Source organism: Grampus griseus, assembly GCF_964374135.1.
Source record: "Grampus griseus genome assembly, chromosome: 1".
Taxonomy (NCBI): domain Eukaryota; kingdom Metazoa; phylum Chordata; class Mammalia; order Artiodactyla; family Delphinidae; genus Grampus; species Grampus griseus.
Genome location: NC_139017.1, coordinates 117229599 through 117247615, shown reverse-complemented (window position 1 = coordinate 117247615; position 18017 = coordinate 117229599). Strand labels below are relative to the sequence as shown.

General features: G+C 38.8%; 1 protein-coding gene across 1 annotated transcript in view; it reads left to right on the top strand.

Annotated features, from left to right (window-relative positions):
• Nucleotides 1-3257: 3257 nt before the first annotated feature.
• ST6GALNAC3 (ST6 N-acetylgalactosaminide alpha-2,6-sialyltransferase 3) overlaps nt 3258-18017 on the top strand; it is a 411951-nt gene continuing 397191 nt past the window's right edge. Inside the window, exon 1 of the mRNA XM_082665320.1 lies at nt 3258-3302. Coding sequence (XP_082521446.1) covers nt 3270-3302 — 33 coding nt within the window. The 5' untranslated portion in view covers nt 3258-3269. The remainder of the gene's footprint in view (nt 3303-18017) is intronic.

Here is an 18017-nt window from a genome sequence, read left to right as displayed (position 1 = left end):
ATAGAAGGGAAGGCAGAATCTGAAGGATATGGTCCAGCCTTATCATCACTCTGGTCACATGGAGAGAGCACATAGAAGGGGCATTTTGCCTCAACGATGCTCTTCTTTTTAACTCCCCAGTTTCCAAATATGTGGTCCAAGTCAGCATCCTTGAACTTGATCTATCAGTAACCCTAATCTTCTTCCATGGAGGAGGAGGGGAGGATGTGGAAATAGGAGCCTTGCATTCTCCTGGGAAGAAAAAACTTTGTTATGAAATCTGATGCAGGGCTGAAATGAGATGTGAAGAAGGCCCTGTGCTAATAGAAGTTTCTTCTCTCAGCACCTTAATCTTTTCTTCTGGATTCTCCTCCTTTTTTTATCTTCCTACTCTTTATTTCTACCTCTCAGTTGCAAGTTTTTATCCTCTGCCTCATTTCTTCTTTTTCCTATTAAGGTGGCCTTTGATAAATTAATTCTGGGGAAAAATATATACACTTTGAAGTCATAGGTGGGTTCAAATCTATGAACTATTACTAGCTTAGCTACATGACCTTTGGAAAGTTACTTATCCTCTCTGGATCTTAGTTTCCTTAAATGTAAATTGGAAAATCAATTTGTGTCTTTAGATTTGCTGGGAAGATTAAATAAGATAACGTATGTATAATACATCACATACTGCATTGTAGGGCAGGCACTCCATAAATGGTAACTGTTTTTTTTCACTGTTAGTTCTTTAGTGGTGGTGTGATATACTGCAAAGAACTTGAGATTGTAAGAGCACTCTCTCCAACAATTATTATCTGTTTGTCCATGGACAACTTATTTAACCTTGACTAATTTCAGTTTTTTCTTTGGGAAATTGAGAAAAATGATACCCACTTCATTGAGTTTTTTTGCAGATTAATTGGGAGAACCTACATTAAATACTTAGCATGGTTTTACATGAAAGGTGCTTACAAATACCAGCTTTTCCTCCTCTTTCAAGTCTATATATAATTTCTAACTCCTTCAATCTTTGCTAGCATTCTTTCTCAGTTCCTTGCAGAATTATATCTAAGTTAGCCATGTTGAGAAGTAACTTCTGGCTGATCACCCAAATCCATTCTCCTATTCTTCTTTAGTTTGACCATCCTCACTGTTGTGGCCTCTCCCGTTGCGGAGCACAGGCTCCGGATGCGCAGGCTCAGCGGCCATGGCTCACAGGCCTAGCCGCTCCGCGGCATGTGGGATCTTCCCAGACCGGGGCACGAACCCGTGTCCCCTGCATCAGCAGGCGGACTCTCAACCACTGCGCCGCCAGGGAAGCCCCTTACCAGCCTTCTTTATAGTTAAGTGTGGCTATCTGACAAAGTGTCCACCACTGGAATGTGAGTACAAGTGATGTGTGCCACTTCCAGGCTTGGCCATTAACTTCCTACAGGTCTCCTCTGGGCTGTTTCCTCCCTTCCAGACAACAGGGGTGGGGTGGCCAGAGCGACCTTGGAAGCCTGTCAGCTAAGTTGCCCTCAGCTTGAGTCCCTGAATAACTAGTGATCAGAGTAAACCCTCCACCACCACAACTAGCAGATGCGTGTTCACACACACACACACACACACACACACACACACACACACAGAATTGCAACATTTGGAAATAAACTTGTCTTTGTTCTGACAGTTTAGCCTACTGTAATACTATTTTTTTAATTCAATCTCCAAGTTTAAGTGAGAAAGGTGGAAAATGCCAAACTGTAAAGCACTTTTGAAAGAGCACTGACCTGTTTGAGACTTGCTTTGCACCTAACAGCTATGTGATCTTTTTATTTACTTACTCAACCCTTCTCCTTCTTGTTGAAAAGAAGTGATGATAATCTATGTGACTCTGTTAGACCATTTAATTTCTTCTGTCTCAGATTATTTACCTGCAAAATATGTCACAGAATTATTGTGACTATTAATTAGGAATATGCATGTCATAATTTTAAATTTGTAGAGCCCTATAGAACTTTACTGTCCAAAACGGGAGCCACTAGCCATGTGTGGGTATTGAATACTTGCAGTGTCGCTAGCCTGAATTGTGATACTTTGTAAGTGTAAAACATACACTGGATTTCACAGGCTTGTACAAAAATCTTGAAAAAGGAAGGTCAGATGGCTCAAAAATTTTAATTGTTGATTACACATTGAAGTGATAATATTTTAGATATATTGGGTTAAATAAAATAAATTTTTGAAATGAATCCCTCCTTTTTTTAGTGTGGTTACTAGAAAATGTAAGATTATATATATAGCTCACATTATTGGACAGTGCTTCTCTAAACATTAAAGTTATCAGACATACATTTAGTATACTCAGATATCATCTCATACCTCTGAATATGGGACCTAGGTAGTGGGAATTGGGAAGCAAGTTTTCTTTAAATGGAGATGATGGTTCTTATCTTGCTGGGCTGTTACTGGGATTAAAGATCTTATATGTACAGTGCCTGGTGTGCAGAAGTTGTTCAGCAAATAGTAGCTGTTGTTACTCTCCCACCTTTTCCTTTCATCCAAAAGCAGCTTCCACGCTCATCAGTGACTGGCTTTGAATTTTCTCATTAAGGAAAACATTCTTTTGTTTTGTCTTTTAAAAGCGCTTCTAAAATGTATTTGCAGTATCAAAGCTGAGACTATTTTTGTTCTTTACAGCTTTCTTAAAGTCACCATCTCCCTAAGTATGCAGTTATAACAGCTAACCTCTCTCTCTGGGTCTAATTGAAGGAAACTGAGAGCGCTTAGCTTCCTTGGAATTAGGGAAATGGGTTTCAAGTCTAGCAATCCCTATTTAAAGCCCTTTGCTTAGCTAATGCTTTTCTTTAATCAAATCACTGCCTCAGTTTTTAAAAGGAGGGGGTGGTACTAAATGGCTATTACGCTAAGCCTAGAAGTGTTTTGGGTCAGAGATCCATAATTTGCACTGTGTACATGAAGTATGTGCTTTCCCACTCTGCTCTCTTGGAACCAAACACTTGTTTTCTCTCTTCTCTTGTCCTCCCCTCTCCTCCCTGCCGAGTACCTACTTCCTCCTCTCCCCTCTTTTCTTCTTCCCCTTCTGTTCCCTCCTTTTCCCTTCTCTCTCTTTTCTTTTCTCCTCCTTTGTTCACAAAGACAAAGATGGAAAGAGGCTGACACATTAGGAAGACTGAGAAACTGTCCCATGTGGCCACATAGAAACCGGAAGCCACGAAGATCGGACACTAATAAATTTCTTCTCGAAGCACTGATGTATTCTGTGTTAACACGACTCACTTCCTGGACAGAAATTGTTTATGTTCTTCCTCGAGGAGGCGGCCTTGAGAGATGTATGTATTTGTAAGTTTTCTTTCTTCCTTTTTAAAATAATAGCTTATTGAGATATAATTCACTTACCATAAAATTTATCCTTTAAAGTACACAATCCAATGGCTTTTAGTATACTCAAAAAATTGTACACCCATTTCCTAATTTCTTCATTTTTTTGAGCGCCCCCCTCCCCAAAGCAAGTACTTATTAGCAGTACTAACAAGTAGTCCCTGGAAACTACTAATCTACTTTTATCTCTATTGATTTACTTACTCTGGACATTTTCTATAAATGGAATCATATAGTATGTGGCCTCCTGTGACTGGCTTCTTTCGCTTAGTATAGTATTTTTGAGGTTCATTCATATTGTAACTTGTGTCAATACTTCATTCTTTTTATTGCCAACATTTTGTACTCTATGAATTTACCACCTTTTGTTTATCCATTCATCAGTTGTATTCACTTTTGGACTATTATGAATAATGTTGCTACAAACATTTGTGTATAGGTTTTTGTATGAACATCTTTTTAATTCTTTTGGGTATATACCTATGGGTGGGAGTGCTGATCATATAGTAACCATATATTTAGTCACCAAACTGTTTTCAAAAGTGGCTTCATCATTCTACAATCCTACCAGAAATGTATGAGGGCTACATTTCTTCTCATCCTTGTCAACACTTGTTATTGCCTGTCTTTCTGATTTTAGCCATCTTAGTGAGTGTGAAGTAGTAGTTTGTGGTTTTGAATTGCATTTCTCTAGTGATTAGTAATATTGAGTACCTTTTGATGTGTTTATTAGCCATTTGTATGCCTTCTTTGGATAAAGTCCTTTTCTAATGCTTTGCCCATTTAAAATATTGAGTTGTCTTTTTATTGTTGAGTTATTCTGCATACAAGTCCCTTATCAGATATATGATTTTCAAGCATTTTCTCCCTTTCTGTGGATTGTCTTTTCACTTTCTGAAGCAAAAAATTTTAATTTTGATGAAGTCCACTTAATCTATTTGTTGTTGTTGTTGCTTGTGCTTTGAGTGTCACATCTAAGGAATCATGGCCTAATTCACAAAAGTTTCTTTCAGGGCTTTAAAAACAGAGACATGAAGAAGAGGATGGTCTATAATTTCTAACCTGCCCTTGTCAGGCCTCAATGGCTTCCAGACAGAGTTTTGGCTGTGCTATCAAAGAATTGTTAAAATCTTATTTTCATAGTGGGTCAGCGGTGGGAGGAGGGCACAGCTGCTAGGCATTTGGACACTGCATCAATTGCCTTAATTGGGCATTCCTCACCTCTCTAGTCTGGCTTGTTAATGGCTTTTTAAGTGAGACACACCAGCCAAGTGAATTAGACTGCTTGGCAAGTCATTTCTTGCTCACTTGGAAGCGTTAATCCATGGAAAATAAGCAGATGCTTTCATCCAGGAGGAAACCTGCATCTCATTTGCAGAGGTGAAAGAGAAAGAGCTGCTGTCTGCAATCTCAGGAGCTTCCAAGTACACTTCTGAGGGCTGTCTGGAAAAGGTCTTCTTATCGAATGACTCTGCCTTCTCCACCACTCTTCTTTAATTCAGCAAATGTTTGTTAGTGCCTGCAACATGGCTGTGAGGCACACGAGGGAGATGTGTCACAATGCCTGCCCTAAGGAGCTTCTACTCATGGGAAGGAATAGAAAATACACACATGAACTGGTTAGAAGTAATTCACTAACAATGTAAGATACTTTCCATTCTCTCCTCAACTTTGGGTATTCTGGCTTCAGTCAACCACTCTACACAAGTTCTTCTTTCAGAGAACAACGAGAGTCACCAATAACCTGCTAGTTGCCAAATTTGATGAAATTCCAAATCTGTGCTTACAGCCTTGACCTTTCTTCTGGGTTCCACCCTGAATTTCCCCTTGTCTATCACAGATCTTTACCTAGAAGTCTTGGCAGCGCAAGTTTCAAACGTCTAAAATTGAACTTCTTTTCTCCCTTCTTTCTCACCTCTTCTACCCTCACCCGTCTGTTCTGCTCCTTTGATCATGGCAAAACCACCTACCCTAGGTACTAAATTCTCCAATTTTCACCCCAACGTCACCAGTTCTAGTCTATTTATGTTTCTTCTTTTCCAACCCCACTGTCTTTTTTCAGGTTTTGATGATCTCTTTCCTGGACATTACAGTGTAAAACTACTCTTCACCCAGTTTCTCCCCTAATCATTTGTCTACATTTCTGCCAAAATTATTTTTCAAAACCCTGAGCCCTATCCTGCCAGTCCCTTGTTCACATCTGCACTGAATCCCACAGCCTGGAGAGTAAAGTTTCAACTCTTTGTTATGCGGCTTCTGTAGACCTGTTGATTCTTGCCTCCCTTTCTAGCCTGATCTCACGTAGCTCTAAATTCCTCTCTGTTCTCTGATCACACTGGGGTCTGCTGTACATCCGTCCCTTTGTCCGCTCTCTTTCCTCTTCCTGGAGTGGTGGCCTTTCTCTTGCTTCTCTGCTCCGTGAACTCTTACTCACCTTGAAGTTCCCAGACCCGAAATGAACCCTGGAAAGGCTTCCTTGAGACCCATGGCACCTTGCGTTGGCTTCTGTTAGAGTTCTTCTCGTACTTCTGTGATTGGTCACAAGTTTCCTTCTGGCTCGAGTCCCTCACTCTGACTTTGATCAGTGCATTCTTCAATCCCTTGCTCTCCTTTCTCAGTCTTTCTGTGTCCCCCAAACTCCACTTATAAACCTGTCAGCTCCTAGAAAAGTAGAGACCCTCTTGCCTCAGCACCTAATGTAGTGCCTCACTCAGAAAAGATGTTAGATAAAGGTCCTCATGAATGAATTTGCTGACTCAAATATGATTAAAACTACTCTCCTCACCCACCGAAAGGCAAACATGTCCAAATTTCAAATTAGTCCACCGTATGGTTTTCGTGTGTTAATGGTTTTGTTTGGGTCTTTTTGGAAGGTGGGGAGAGTTATTATGTAAGTGTAACAAGAACCAGGGAAACAAATGGGAGAAACGTAGTGATGCTAAATTGGCCATGGAGGGCTACGGGCCAAGCCTGGGTGGGCTCATCTGGTCCTGTACTTGGCTCAGCAGCTTCTGTAACCGTGGCACACAGTCCCATAGAGATGGCTTGTGGAATGGGTGGCATTGTAGTGTAGTAGTTATGTGGACACTGGGATTTGAATCCAGGCTTACAGGTCTCATTCAAGGTCATCTGCCTAACTTCTCTGCAACTTGGTATCTACCACTGTGGTATGAAACAGGCACCCCCTTCAAACTCTTTGTAGGAATAACTAGGATAATATGTGTGCCGAGTCCTTAAGTTGTCAAATGGGAGCTATTTCATATGTATGTTTGAAAAAGTATGTATGTATTATTTAACTAGTCTGGAAAATGTATAGATGATATTTGTAATACATCTGATCCAATTCCCTTAAGCACAGTTTCTTTTCATAATTTTTTGAATCTGGGACCAGGCTTGGACTCCTGAATGCTACTGGTGCTGAGAGAGATGTATGGTTAAAGACAGTGAACTGAAATTGGGCAAAGTGAAATTCTTCCTAGAATTTATATCCTTGGGGGTATTTAAATAGCAATGCCCAAGGCTGTAAACACAGCTGAGAAATGCTGTTATTGCATTTAAGAATCTCTTTTCTGTAATATTAAGACATCTTGATTTAATTGGTAAGCTGCTCGGTGATAGCATTCAATTTAAATGAGGTTTGTGTATGGGAGATCATAAGACAATCTCTCACAGATCAAAGATTGCTGATGAAGTCTACCTTATTGCCATGTGTCAGAAGTTAAATCACTGTCTACTGTCATGAACTGATCGATCAGATTCTCTTTTTTGATGGTATAATGCTAGTGGGGAGGAGGTAGAGAAAGTGAGGATACAAAATAGAATTTTACCACTTCTGTATTGTGCTGCTTACTTTATGGTATTGGAAGGGCTCTGTCTTACTGTACTGGGGTATTATCAGTCAGCATTTTCATATGAAACAAAACAGACACACACATATTGACACACAGACACATGCATGCACCCTAAGGCTGGAAATGTGAAGAAAATAGAATATAGAAAAAAGTATAATTTTGTTTTACAAATTCCCAGGAGCCTTGGGTTCCCATGTTTAGAATTATTTCCAATTTAAACTTTCTTCCACATTGTCCATCTATTAGTAAATTGGCAACAAATTCCGTTTCTGAAAAAGAAGTAGAGATGAGTGTTTGCTGAGTTCCCTAAAGTCCTGGACAAAACATACTGTCATTGATATCTTTGGGCTCGGATGAAGATGGAGGAGCTCATTTAAAATGTGAAGCCTTTCACTATTAAAGCTTCAGATGAACCTGAACTGATGCAGAATAAAACCTTTTTTGAGAGCATGATAGAAAGAGATTGATTATGTCAGCACCCCAGGTCTTGAAAATGTTTGTGAAGCATCAGACTTCCTAGTATATTCCATGACCCTGCTAGAATGTATCTCAAATTTGGTCAAATTAAAGGATTCTTTTACTGTTTCTTTTTTAAGATGGGCTTAATTGGAGCATACCCTCCATGGAAAATTTTGGATGCAATTACATTAACCCTGGTCACCATGGTGACATATACCAATAAGCTTGGTTGAAAGCACTGTAAGGCAGGCATACTAGGCATCAGTTACTCTTTTAGCATAGGAGTGTGCCCCTCTTTTCAGAACATTCTGAATTTTTTAGTTTCCAATATTCTAGCAGATGGCCTAGGTTCTTGGGGGTACAATTAGTTCCCTGTGCACTGACTCGCATCTTTCAATGGGATTCTGTGGAAAGATGGTGTGTGCAGCACAGATCTTTTTTTTTTTTTTTTTTGCGGTACGCGGGCCTCTCACTGTTGTGGCCTCTCCCGTTGCGGAGCACAGGCCCCGGATGCGCAGGCTCAGCGGCCATGGCTCACGGGCCCAGCCGCTCCGCGGCATGTGGGATCTTCCCGGACCGGGGCACGAACCCGCGTCCCCTGCATTGGCAGGCGGACTCTCAATCACTGCACCACCAGGGAAGCCCTGCAGCACAGATCTTGAGATCCTTCAAAGGATTCTCAGAGCCCCTCAGTGGCCAATCAGTAGTTAAGGGGGAAATGGTGGTAAATGAGATAGACGCCCTCTGTGAATGAAGTAATGGTCTGGAAGGGGCTATAAGTTTGGATTCTCATTCTGTTAATTTTCTCTCTGACCTTGGCAAATGACTTTATTTCTCTGCCTTTGCAGAGAAAATTTCCCTGCTTTTGTAGGAAGGAATCATGCAAATAGTCATACGAAACCTTGAAACCGCAAAATGCTATAGAGATGCTAAATATACACCATCTAGGATGTGATTTTCCTCTGCTCTTAGGACAGTTACTATTTCTAGGCATAAGTGGATCAGAGGAGAATAGTACTCTGATACTCTAAGGAGGAAACGCGTGTTAAGCTGGATATTGGTGTGCTTAGCTACAACTAAGGAAGCTGCTGTGGCATTAGTGACTTACCCTTCATCGGGATGGCAAAGCTGTCTCATGCCGAGTTTTTGATTTTTCTCCCCTGTTCAGTTTGTTAGAAGTCTCTCTTCTGGGATAGGAGAAATGGCAATTATCCTCCTCTTGTGTTGTTTCCATTTTTGGTAAGCAGTGGGCAGAATTTTCATTGGATAAAGCTTCAAAGGCTGTTTTTGTGAAAAATCATTCCCTCTTGACAATGACAAAATGGTAAGGGAGAGACTATAGTTGGCTTTTATTTCACAAGGTTCAACCATCTCCAAAGGCTAAATTCAATGTCTGTCCCATAGACATTGGGTATCTAGTAATTGCCACAATCTGCCTGTGAATTTCTAGCTTTAAAGCTGTACTGAATTTTGCATTAAGCTGTTTTTGTCCTATGACGTTGACTACATTCCTGTGTCCGATTTCATCACCTGTGTCAATTTCATTGCCTTTCTCCCTTTCACCACTGAGTTGGTTGGGGTTGGGAGGAATACAAACTATTTTTAATTTTTATTTTGTTAGTTTGAACAAATTATAGTTAAATGATAAAATTTGTAGGAAAAGCAGTGCACACTGAGGCCATCTGTATGCAGATTTCATCTGCTCTTTTTTTTTTTTTTTTGCGGTACGCGGGCCTCTTATTGTCGTGGCCTCTCCCGTTGCGGAGCACAGGCTCTGGACGCGCAGGCTCAGCAGCCATGGCTCACGGGCCCAGCCGCTCCGCGGCATGTGGGATCTTCCTGGACCGGGGCACGCACCCGTGTCCCCTGCATCGGCAGGCGGACTCTCAACCACTGCGCCACCAGGGAAGCCCTATAGTACTTTTCCATTGGTGCAAATAAGAAAGAGCCAATTGAACTTCCTGTCTGGAGAGAGAAAAAACAAGGCTGGAAATGCAGTCTTGCCGAGACTGTAAACTGGCCCTCTAAGGCTGAGTTTGGTCCCTGTGTGTATTCTGTTTGGTTGTTACAAATTTAAATTCACCTGCATTTAAGTGGCTTTCTAGTGCAGTTTGCTACTGTCCCCATTGCTCCTCAATGTCTTATCCTCTACCCGGTTCACTGCTTTATTGCCTCCTGCTCCCTGGATGAATTTGAGTTTGCAGCCCCCGTTGAAAGACTCATTCCTACTAGGAAGATGTGTGTGTCTATGCTAAGGGCTTGATCTTTTTCTCTTGTGTGTAGGAAAGGCTATCTATGCCAGAACAATAATTGGAAACTGAAAGGGTAGAAAGAAAACAAGGACAAAAGCAAAAGGCAGTAGAGGGGAGGGAGAAATGGAGTGTTGCTATTCAATGGGTACAATGTTTCAGTTATGTAAAATGATTAAGTCCAGTCCTAGAGAGCTGCTGTAGGACATTGTGCCTATGGTTGAATACACTGTATTTTATGCTTAGAACATTGTTAAGAGGGTAGATCTCATGTTAAGTGTTCTTACCACAGTAATACAAAAAGCAAAAGGGAATATATAAAAGTCAGAAAAATAATGATATAAGGAAAATAAAATAGAAATCAAATCCCTTTATTTCTAATAGAGCTCCTATAAAGGAAAAGGAAAAAACAAAGTATAATGATACAGGGTAAAAATAGAATTAAAGAAGCAAAAAAAATTCTCAATGGTAAAACACACGCGCGCGCGCACACACACACACACACACACACACACACATGGTAAGGTATAATTAGGAAAAGCTATAAAGGGGCCCCAAATCTAACTTATTTAACCAGTGTGGGAAAATATAGCTACTTATAATATAAAACTCGGCAAAATTGAAACTATCTAATTTTAAAGGTACTTTAAAATAGTTTAAAAATATATTTTTACTTCATATGCATTTGACTTGTTATAACAAGTGTTAAATTACCTTTGTAATTTAAAAAAGAAAAGAAAAAGGTAATAGTCTTCCCTCCCTCTCTTCAATTCTTTTTCTTTGAAACAGCCATTGTAGAATAGATTGCAAATCCATTCACTTTTTTAAATTGTAGTAGTTTTTAAAGACAATCTTCATGTAAGAGAAGGCCAGCTATTTGGAATATTCCCTAATCATAACAAAAAGGCACTGAAACTCAGAGACAGGAAGAGACCCCCATTATTGGTGCAAAGAGTAACAATGGAAGGAAAAGAAGGTTCCTGAACAAGCTGTTTTCCAGCAGGGTTGGTGTATGTTAAAGTGGTATCATAAGTGGCATCCTCCTGCTTCCATGAGTTTAGATTGTATCAACCAAAAATAAAATGTAAGACAATTAAAAAAAATGGAATTTGGAGGATACATGTGGGTAGGTTAGAACTGGATGTGTGTTCTTTTAAGTATGATTTAAAAATATCTCCTTCTGGTATTTATTATGGGTTCACAGGATGGCAGCAGATATCTCCAGTGAAATGGTTTGGAGTACATCATAAAGTTCTGAAAACAAAATTACTTGGAATTTTTTTTCAGTCTTCACGAGACTTGAACAAGTGCTGTGTAAGTTATAAACAGGACACACTGAATAGTGATTTCACAGAAATGGGATAAATCTCAGCCACAAAAGTTAAAATCAGAGTAATCTGAGGCATTCACAATACTTTGAATATCCTGTCCATATCCAGGGCTACTGATTATATTTCTAAAGAAACTTACAAAACCAGATGTCTAGCTGGCAATTGGTTTTGATGAATCTCCAAATCTTAGCAATGAGAAAATTTGACAGTTGTCAAAAGTAGCTAGTTATTATGAGTGAGAGAGGAAATTTTCTTATCTGCAAGTATAGAACTATCACAGGAAGGCATTGCATTATAATGTTGAGTTTATAAAGAAGATTTCAGAGCATATGGTTTAAACCTCCAATTTTTAAAAGTGACGATGAACTGTCTTGGATGTTGGGAAGTTTTTTAATACCTATACTACATGAATGTGGTTTTATTATCACCAGCCAAAATGTCTTCATGTTTCTTAATTTAAAGAAATTCATTTTCTGTTGCCAAGATTCACACCGTGACACTGATGTGGCTTATAGTCGTGGTTCTGAAGGCTGCCTGTGCATCAGAGTGATTTGGAGGGACTTGTGAAATATACAGTTGCCTGGGTCCCTCCCCACTCCTGGAGATTCTGCTTTAGTAAATCTAGGTGGAGTTCAGGCATCTATATTTTCAACAAGCCCCATGGGCAATTCTGAACCATAGTCAGGTTTGAAGACCACTGGTTTGGGTAGCACCTGATTTAGCTCAAAGAATCTTCAAGTGTCTTTAGCTGTGCTCTTCAGCAGTAGTAGCACTTCGTACCGCAGTGTATATTCCAGTAAATCTTCCTCATTTGCTCTTTCATTGCCCCACTTGAGTCTTGGCTTACGCTCTGTTGCTAAATCCACTGTTCACTAATGAAAACGAGTAGCTTGTAAAATGGGTTGAGATTCAGTTGATAATCACCCAAGAAAGAATGACAGATTATTCTGCTGAATGGTATTGGGGAAAAAGAGTGTGATAGAAGCCTGATGGTGTTATTTTATTTCCTGTTCAGTATCTTTGCGCTTTTAGGTGCTTTTCCTTTCATTAAGTTGAATCTTACGCAGAATCCCGCTCTATACAGCAGGTAAATGTGGAGTTACTTGGCTGGCAGCCCTGCCCATTTGGCCTCCCTCTGACTCGGCTACTGGTGTTCAGGCACCTCTCGTGAACCTGAAAACTGCTGTGACCTTTAAGTTTTTGTGTCCCACCTAAGGAAATAAGCAAATTGCCGTGGCTTTGTTATGTTTAAATTGTCTAGTGTAACAAGTATGTTCTCAAAGTAGAACCGGTCCTTCATTAAAATGATTTGTATGTTATTTACAGTGTTTTTTGTCATAAGCCTGTATCTCCAACTTTTATGGTGAGATTTGATTGTAAAGTAGGATGAGGTGTTAAGTTTAATTTTTTTTGGAAGAAGATATTCATTCAATAAATATTTTTAAGCACTTGCTGTGTATGACACAATTCAGTTTAAAAAGTGCCATGTACTTCCTTATAAAATTGCATAATTGTTAAATTGGAAGGCCAGATATTCTCATCTAATCTTGCTTCTTCACGTCCTTACTTCCTTAGCTTTTTAAAGAAACGGGCACCTTTAGCACAGATGGGTCTATATCTAGATGATAATTCCGGAGCCATCAGAGCTTCAGGTTGCTGAGGAAGGAAATCAATTTTATTGTCACTTGAAGGCTCCTCTGGGATGGAGCAATACTGGAGGAAGCAATGCAGTCTAGAGTGTCGAATTTCCAGAGTTTTGGAGTTTGCTTAGAAGATAAATGATCTCTGACAAAATTCTTTTGAGTGCTTGCTATATATAAGATTCTTTGGGAGGGCTGGGTGTGCATAGCATTGTAAGATGTGGCTCAACCCTCAAGGGGCTTGGAGTCCAGCCGGAAATAAAGATCTGGCAGTAAGAAAACACAATGAACCCAAATAAAGGGTTTGGACTCTACATACTGCACGATGCATAATATGATTGAAGAAATAGAAATCACCAGTTTACACATCAGACCTAGAAAAGCTGGTAAGTTGTTTTGGACATACGTGTGACCCTCCAAATTTACTTCCTCCAGAATTTTCTTTCTTTTTTTAAATTTTTAAATTTAATTTTATTGATTTTTTTATACACCAGGTTCTTATTAGTCATCAAGTTTATACACATCAGTGTATACATGTCAATTCCAATCTCCCAGTTCATCACACCACCACCCCCCCGCCGCTTTCTGCCCCTTGATGTCCATATGTTTGTTCTCTACATCTGTGTCTCAATTTCTGCCCTAAAAACCGGTCATCTGTACCATTTTTCTAGGTTCCACATATATGCGTTAATATACGGTATTTGTTTTTCTCTTTCTGACTTACTTCACTCTGTATGGCAGTCTCTAGATGCATCCACGTCTCAACAAATGACCCAATTTCGTTCCTTTTTATGGCTGCGTAATATTCCATTGTATATATGTACCATATCTTCTTTACCCATTCGTCTGTTGATGGGCATTTAGGTTGCTTCCATGAGCTGGCTATTGTAAATAGTGCAGCAATGAACATTGGGTTGCATGTGTTTTTTGAATTAAGGTTTTTTCTGGGTATATGCCCAGTAGTAGGATTGCTGGATCATATGGTAATTCTATTTTTAGTTTTTTAAGGAACCTCCATACTGTTCTGCATACTGGCTGTATCAATTTATAATCCCACCAACAGTGCAAGAGGGTTCCCTTTTCTCCACACCCTCTCTAGCATTTGTTGTTTGTAGATTTTCTGATGATTCCCATTCTAACTGGTGTGAGGTGATACCTCATTGTAGTTTTGATTTGCATTTCTCTAATAATTAGTGATGTTGAGCAGCTTTTCATGTGCTTCTTGGCCATCTATATGTCTTCTTTGGAGAAATGTCTATTTAGGTCTTCTGCCCATTTTTAGAATGGGTTGCTTGTTTTTTTTAATATTGAGCTGTATGAGCTATTTCTATATTTTGGAGATTAATCCTTTGTCCGATGATTCATTTGCAAATATTTTCTCCCATTCTGAGGGCTCTCTTTTCGTCTTGTTTATGGTTCCCTTTGCTGTGCAAAAGCTTTGAAGTTTCATTAGGTCCCATTTGTTTATTTTTATTTTCATTACTCTAGGAGGTGGATCAAAAAAAGATCTTGCTGTGATTTATGTCAAAGAGTGTTCTTCCTATGTTTTCCTCTAAGAGTTTTATAGTGTCTGACTTACATTTAGGTCTCTAATCCATTTTGAGTTTATTTTTGTGTATGATGTTAGGGAGTGTTCTAATTTCATTCTTTTACATGTAGCTGTCCAGTTTTTCCTGCACCACTTATTGAAGAGACTGTCTTTTCTCCATTGTATATCCTTGCCTCCTTTGTCATAGATTAGTTGACCATAGTTGTGTGGGTTTATCTCTGGGCTTTCTATCCTGCTCCATTGATCTATATTTCTGGTTTTGTGCCAGTACCATACTGTCTTGATTCCTGTAGCTTTGTAGTATAGTCTGAAGTCAGGGAGTCTGATTTCTCCAGCTCTGTTTTTTTCCCTCAAGACTGCTTTGGCTATTCGGGGTCTTTTGTGCCTCCATACAAATTTTAAGATTTTTTGTTCTAGTTCTGTAGAAAATGCCATTGGTTATTTGATAGGGATTGCATGGAATCTGCAGATTGCTTTGGGTAGTATAGTCATTTTCACAATATTGATGCTTCCAATCCAAGAACGTGGTATATCTCTCAGTCTGTTGGTATCATCTTTAATTTCTTTCATCAGTGTCTTATAGTTTTCTGCATACAGGTCTTTTGTCCCCCTAGGTAGGTTTATTCCTGGGTATTTTATTCTTTTTGTTGCAGTGGTAAATGGGAGTGTTTCCTTAATTTTTCTTTCAGATTTTTCATCATTAGCATATAGGAATGCAAGAGATTTCTGTGTATCAATTTTGTATCCTGCAACTTTACCAAATTCATTGATTAGCTCTAGTAGTTTTCTGGTGGCATCTTTAGGATTCTCTATGTATAGTATCATGTCATCTGCAGACAGTGACAGTTTTATATCTTCTTTTCTGATTTGTGTTCCTTTTATTTCTTTTTCTTCTCTGACTGCCATGGCTAGGACTTCCAAAACCATGTTGAATAATAGTGATGAGAGTGGAGATCCTTGTCTTTTTCCTGATCTTAGAGAAAATGCTTTCAGTTTTTCACCATTGAGAATGATGTTTGCTGTGTATTTGTCATATATGGCCTTTATTATGTTGAGGTAGTTTCCCTCTATGCCCACATTCTGGAGAGTTTTTATCATAAATGGCTGTTGAATTTTGTCAGAAGTTTTTTCTGCATCTATTGAGATGATCATATGGTTTTTATTCTTCAATTTGTTAATATGTTTTATCACATTGATTGATTTGCGTATATTGAAGAATCCTTGCACATCTGGAATAAATCCCACTTGATCATGGTATATGATCCTTTTAATGTGTTGTTGGATCTGTTTGCTAGTATTTTGTTGAGGATTTTTGCATCTATGTTCATCAGTGATATTGGTCTGTAATATTCTTTTTTCGTAGTATCTTTGTCTGGTTTTGGTATCAGGGTGAAGATGGCCTCACAGAATGAGTTTGGGAGTGTTCCTTCCTCTGCAATTTTTTGAAAGAGTTTGAGAAAGATGGGTGTTAGCTCTTCTCTAAATGTTTGATAGAATTCACCTGGGAAGCCATCTGGTTCTGGACTTTTGTTTGTTGGAAGATTTTTAATCTCAATTTCATTACTTGTGATTGGTCTGTTCATATTTTCTATTTCTTCCTTGTTCAGTCTTGGAAGGTTATACCTTTCTATGAATTTGTCCATTTCTTCCAGGTTGTCCATTGTATTGGCATAGAGTTGATTGTAGTAGCCTCTTAGGATGCTTTGTATTTCTGCAGTGTCTGTTGTAACTTCTCCTTTTTCATTTCTAATTTTATTGATTTGAGTCCTCTCCCTCTTTTTCTTGATGAGTCTGGCTAATGGCTTATCAATTTTGTTTATCTTCTCAAAGAACCAGCTTTTAGTTTTATTGATCTTTGCTATCGTTTTCTTTGTTTCTATTTCATTTGTTTCTGCTCTGATCTTTATGGTTTCTTTCCTTCTGCTAACTTTGGGTTTTTTTGCTCTTCTTTCTCTAGCTCCTTTAGGTGTAAGGTTAGATTGTTTATTTGAGATTTTTCTTGTTTCTTGAGGTAGACTTGTATAGCTATAAACTTCCCTCTTAGAACTGCTTTTGCTGCATCCCATAGGTTTTGGATCATCATGTTTTCATTGTCATTTGTCTCTAGGTATTTTTTGATTTCCTATTTGACTTCTTCAGTGATCTCTTCGTTATTTAGTAACGTATTGTTTAGCCTCCATGTGTTTGTGTTTTTTACATTTTTTTCCCTGTAATTGATTTCTAATCTCATAGTGTTGTGGCCAGATGCTTGATATGATTTCAATTTTCTTAAATTTACTGTGGCTTGATTTGTGACACAAGATGTGATCTATCCTGGAGGATCTTCCATGTGCACTTGAGAATAAAGTGTAATCTGCTGTTTTTGGATGGAATGTTCTATAAATATCAATTAAATCTATCTGGTGTATTGTGTCATTTAAAGCTTGTGTTTCCTTATTAATTTTCATTTTGGATGATCTGTCCATTGGTGTAAGTGTGGTGTTAAAGTCCCCCACTATTATTGTGTTACTGTTGATTTCCTGTTTTAGAGCTGTTAGTTGTTGCCTCATGTATTGAGGAGCTCCTATATTGGGTGCATATGTATTTATAATTGTTATATCTTCTTCTTGGATTGATCCCTTGACCATTATGTGGTGTCCTTCCTTGTCTCTTGTAACATTCTTTATTTTAAAGTCAACTTTATCTGATATGAGTATTGCTACTCCAGCTTTCTTTTGATTTCCATTTGCAATGAATATCTTTTTTTATCCATCCCCTCACTTTCAGTCTGTATATGTCCCTAGGTCTGAAATGGGTCTCTTGTAGACAGCATATATATGGGTCTTGTTTTTGTATCTATTCAGCAAGCCTGTGTCTTTTGGTTGGAGCATTTAATCCATTCACGTTTAAGGTAATTATTGATATGTATATTCCTTTGACCCTTTTCTTAATTGTTTTGGGTTTGTTTCTGTAGGTCTTTTTCTTCTCTTGTGTTTCCCACTTAGAGAAGTTCCTTTAGCATTTGTTGTAGAGCTGGTTTGGTGGTTCTGAATTGTCTTAGCTTTTGCTTGCCTGTAAAGCTTTTGATTTCTCCATCAAATCTGAATGACATCCTTGCCGGGTAGAGTAATCTTGGTTGTAGGTTCTTCCCTTTCATCACTTTAAGTATATCATGCTGTTCCCTTCTGGCGTGTAGAGTTTCTGATGAGAAATCAGCTGTTAACTTTATGGGAGTTCCCTTGTATGTTATTTATCATTTTTCCCTTGCTGCTTTCAATTATTTTTCTTTGTCTTTAATTTTTGCCAGTTTAATTACTATGTGTCTCAGCGTGTTTCTCTTTGGGTTTATCCTGTATGGGACTCTCTGCACTTCCTGGACTTGGGTAGCTATTTCCTTTCCTATGTTAGGGAAGTTTTCGACTATAATCTCTTCAAATATTTTCTCGGGTCCTTTCTCTCTCTCTTCTCCTTCTGGGACCCTATAATATGAATGTTGTTGCATTTAATGTTGTCCCAGAGGTCTCTTAGGCTGTCTTTATTTCTTTTCATTCTTTTTTCTTTATTCTGTTGCATGGCAGTGAATTCCACCATTCTGTCTTTCAGGTCAC